The sequence below is a fragment of the Acomys russatus genome, chromosome 4 (assembly GCF_903995435.1).
Source record: "Acomys russatus chromosome 4, mAcoRus1.1, whole genome shotgun sequence".
Classification (NCBI taxonomy): Eukaryota; Metazoa; Chordata; class Mammalia; order Rodentia; family Muridae; genus Acomys; species Acomys russatus.
The window spans coordinates 50544054-50548580 of NC_067140.1; the positions used below are offsets into that span (position 1 = coordinate 50544054).

General features: G+C 38.1%; 1 protein-coding gene across 1 annotated transcript; it reads right to left on the reverse strand.

Annotated features, from left to right (window-relative positions):
* Window positions 1–762: 762 nt before the first annotated feature.
* On the reverse strand, window positions 763–3837 carry Znf770 (zinc finger protein 770). The gene has a single exon (XM_051144346.1). It carries the CDS (start codon window positions 2919–2921, stop codon window positions 804–806), a length of 2118 nt encoding a protein of 705 aa, XP_051000303.1. The 5' UTR covers window positions 2922–3837; the 3' UTR covers window positions 763–803.
* Between the last annotated feature and the right edge of the window lie 690 nt (window positions 3838–4527).

The window sequence follows — 4527 nt, forward strand, 5'->3', positions numbered from 1 at the left end:
ATTTAGGTAAGTCATAGGGCCACTGAAAGAGGTGTTAAAGCAAAGTCTTGTCCCTGGCCACTGCAGTCAACCACTAATGAGCAAATGGGTGCCCTGCATTTAAGTATCTAAAAAGACTTAACTGTAGACATGTAAGAAAAGCTCATGGCACTTAGAAAACAGCATGTAAATGTAAACATCATTGGATGGTAAGTACACATGGGTGCAAGACAGCTTCCTCCTACTTTTAAATTCCTCAGGGAAGCAAAACAGTAACCTAGACAGGGAGGGGGGATACTTTTGTCTAAGAACGTAAAATTACCAGTCTCAAAAAAGAACCACTACAAAAAAGTAAAATGCTGTAATTTCCCTTACCCGTTTCCATATCAATTATCCTTTTATCTTCTAAGTTGTTTAAAAAATGTTTTGCAACAGAATTGAAGCTTCTATGTAAAAGAAATTATGGCAGGGTGGTTTGTTACTGCTGAATGCCAACTCTGGCCTCATTTTGGGAGGTATGCATCTATATAAAGACACACAATGTCTTAAGGAGTAAGTCAACAAATGAGGCCAAATTGAACATGATGGATTTGTAACTTTTAGTACAATCAAGGTTATATGTTGACAACCTTAGATACCTATTTATGGCATCAAACCATGCTATTACTTCTCGAGTCATTCTGCTGTTTATAAAACACTGTGGTTTTATTTAATTTATTCCTTATTATAAGACAAGCAATTGCGTATGAAGTCACTTACCTAATATAGGCCTTTGGCAAAGGGCATTATATCTCAGGGGTCACAAACAGACTAGTGGTTTTGTGTTATGTAGCTGAATCTAGAACCACCCTCTCTCGTGGCCGTTCTTTAAAGTGAGTGAGCTGATGTCTTTTCCAGTGAGGTGCTTGTCTGAATGTTTTACCACAGACTGAGCACTCAAATGGTTTCTGCCCTGCGTGAATTAAATAGTGTCTTTCTAGTTTGGATGGAGATCGGAAATTTTTACAGCAAACACTGCACTGATAAAGAAGCCCGTCACTTCTCTCAGGACGGCCTAAGTAATTGTAACAATGATGGCTCTGCTCTGACTCCAAGAGCGTGTTAGCGAGGTAAGACTGGCTGCTCCGACAGTGGGTACCGAGCACAAGATCCTCTGCTTCTGCCTTGACTTCAACTCCTGATACCTGACTGGACTCTGACCTCTCGTGCTTCTGGAGACTAAGCCCCACACACTGCTGGGAAGCACTATAGCCAGCATCATCGCTTGGATGGATGAAACACTTGTTCACATTTCCGAAGTCCACTTGCCAAAAAGAACTATAGGGAATCTTTTCAATATGAGTTAGCTTATGCCTTTTTAAGTGAGCTGACTGTCTGAAAGACTTCCCACAAACATTACAGCCAAAAGGCCTCTGCCCGGTATGAATTAAATAGTGCCTTTGTAGTTTAGAGATAGAAGGAAACACTTTCTCACATTTGTCACAGGGGCACATTTTATGTCCAGTGTGCACATTTTCACTTGAGTCTGAAAACCCGCACGGAAGCATGTCATGCTTGTTAAAGTACTCCTCACCTGATGAGCCATAGACTGACAAGTCTTTATTAGTCACCGAACCGTCCATAGCTAATATGCTTCCTGTCGTAAACACATCTTGCAAACTTTTGCCCATAGTTTGGCTCTGGAATTGCTTTTGCCAAGAAAATGGCAAAGTCAGAAGTTTCTTCTTCTTTTTGCTACCCGTCTTGTATGATCCATGTCTGCCAAGTGAACTCACAAATGATCTCTGAGTTTGTTCCATGTTCTGCTTGGCGGAAGGACGTTCGCAATTTTTCAAGCAGTTGCTTTTAAATGTTCTTTTCTCTGACTGGAGGTTATCTGATTTTTTACCCCCAGCACGTTTAAGTTTAGCCAAAAGCTTTTTAACAATGGTCTTATAGTTACAGCTTCTTTTGAGCCTACTTGGAATTCTGCCACCTCTGGCGGGAAGACACTGGTGTCCACTGAGAATCTGCTCTGACTCAAAGCACTCTTCACACTCAGAACACTGAAAAGGGACGATATAAATAGAGTGGGCATCAAGAGGATTATTCTCCTCAGATTCACCCACATCACCACTTTCAAAAGCATCCTGCTTTGCATTTAATTTATTGGGTAGGGGACATGATTCAGGACTTTTTACTTTTAAAGAAAGATTCTGAAAAGTCTTATTCCTGGTGTGGATCTGTTTATGCTTCAGAAGTTTGCTTTGAATCTTAAATCCTTTTTGACAAAAACAACATTGAAAAGGTCTTTCTTCTGAATGTGTGAGTTGGTGGATTTTTAAGTGAGTTGACTGTCGGAAAGATTTACTGCACAGGACACATTTAAAAGGCCTCTGCCCAGTGTGAATAAGTGCATGCCTATCAAGCTTTGATTGTGATGGAAACATCTTGCCACAGATTGTACATGCATGAATATTCTTTCTTCTCTTTGTGGTGCTGTACGTGGGATCTGACTTAGAGCATGGGTGCAGGGCCGGTCTCTCCTCTGCAGAGAAAGTATTATACATGCCACATACAGCCTTCTCCTGCTTGGTCTCAAGCAATCTTCTGACTTTAACATCATTCTGGTAAGATTCATTGTGAAGCTGTTGATGTTTCACAAATGTCTTCAGATTTTTAAAGTGGCGTTGGCAAATACTACAACTAAAAGGCAGATTGTGAGTTAACTGGTGCCTCTCCAGATGAACTAATTGTCTAAAGTTTTTATGACATACATCGCATTCAAATGGCTTTTGACCAGTATGAATAAGATAATGTCTCGCTAATTTTGATGGTGTTTCAAAATGCTTGAAGCAAATATTACAAATATAAGGCCGGTTCCTAGGTAGCTTGTTGGCTACACACTGCTGAATCTTCAGCATTTTAAAGTTGTTTTCAGCCATCATATTCTTCAGCAGCATACTTGGACAAGCTCCATAGCACTCTTAAGCTCCAAAGATTTCTAAACATTAAAAAACAAAAAAAGTATTAATTTTAAGATATTTACAAAAGAAAGTAATTTAGCTGCGTTAAGGAGAATTTGCACATTTCCGTGTTTTCATGTACTTTTAACAACCATCATAGATAATTTCTTTAGAATCATGGAACTAATTTTAGACAGATGTAAGTCTTGAGAATTCTAAAATTTTACATGTTTTAAAACTAATTTTCTACTTAATAAACCTTAAAAGGACCAAACTTGCTTTCTTAACATTAAACAGCCCTTTTTTTCACAACTTTCTTCCTTCATTACTAGATTATATCCATGAGTTGCTTTGTCATTAGAAAGGAAATCCCTTAGTAGTGTGGTACACTTCTATAAAGCCACTCTTTGTATGTCAGATGAAGGCAGGATCAGGAGTTTGAGGCCAATATGGGCTATCCAGCAATTTCAAGTCAGCCTTAGCTAGTGAGACTATGTCCTAATAATAAATATTTTAAAATAGATTAAAGGTAAAAATTTAAAATACCATGAAAAAAACCCGTATTATCATTGAATTAAAACAATACTGTAGACCTGTTCTGAGCATAAACATTTCATTTAATTATATTTAGATGGTTGAACTACAACACTAAAACTATATACTCTCAATGGGCTTGATGGCACATGCCTTTAATCACAGCACTTGGGAGGAGGCAGAGGCCAGTGGACCTCTGTGAGTTCAGAGCCACCCTGGTTTACATAGTGAATTCCAGGACAACAGGAGCTACACAATGAGACCCTGCGTCCAAAAGACAAATTATCTATCATCTATCCTAGATCTGTCACTGTATAATCTGTGTGTCAGGATAAAGGGAATTCAAGATTCTTTAAACTGGGAGCAGCGTCTTCTCCCACATCAAGCTGCTGTGCAAGTCAAAAGCAATAATGTGCATCCATGTGTCAGGAAACCATGAAGCAACATAGAAATGTGAGGTGTTACTGAGATCAATATTAAGCAAATTTTATGTTGTGACTCTTATCTCCATAATATTTTAGGTTCCTAAGATAAACACACACACAAAAAAATTAGTGCATTTCTTACTCTGCTCTTTTGAAGACTTCCAGAAAGAAACAAGTACAAGAGAATGAGTTGGCAAATTGCATACTTATATATGCATTTACGAATAAAGAACAGAATGTTGGATATGGTTCCTTTGTCAGGCAATATTCAAAACAGGCCATTCTAGTCTAAGAAGTGCTCATTACGGATGTCTTTGGGACACACTAAAACTTAACAAACATTTTATAATTCTCACACACCATCATTCAGAAAAGACAACTTTCTTCTCCATTACTATTCTAGTAGCCTTAAGTGAGCCAGCAATTAAAATAAAAACTAACCAGAACAAAGTTATGCCAGTTCTTCTATTCTAGCACATGAGAATTTATAACAATACAAGAAACTCAGAATTCTTTAGTCTACCAAGTCGCCAGTCAGTCTATATGTTGCTTATTATCTTTCCTAGAAGACACATTAAACACAAAGTCAAATACACTCACTGTGTAATCTAAATAAGTGACAAAGCTTGAGAGAATATTTTGTA

What these genes read in the sequence shown, in the direction of transcription:
- Znf770 (XM_051144346.1), bottom strand. Translation starts at nt 2,921, where the DNA reads ATGCTGCTGAAGAATATGATGGCTGAAAACAACTTTAAAATGCTGAAG.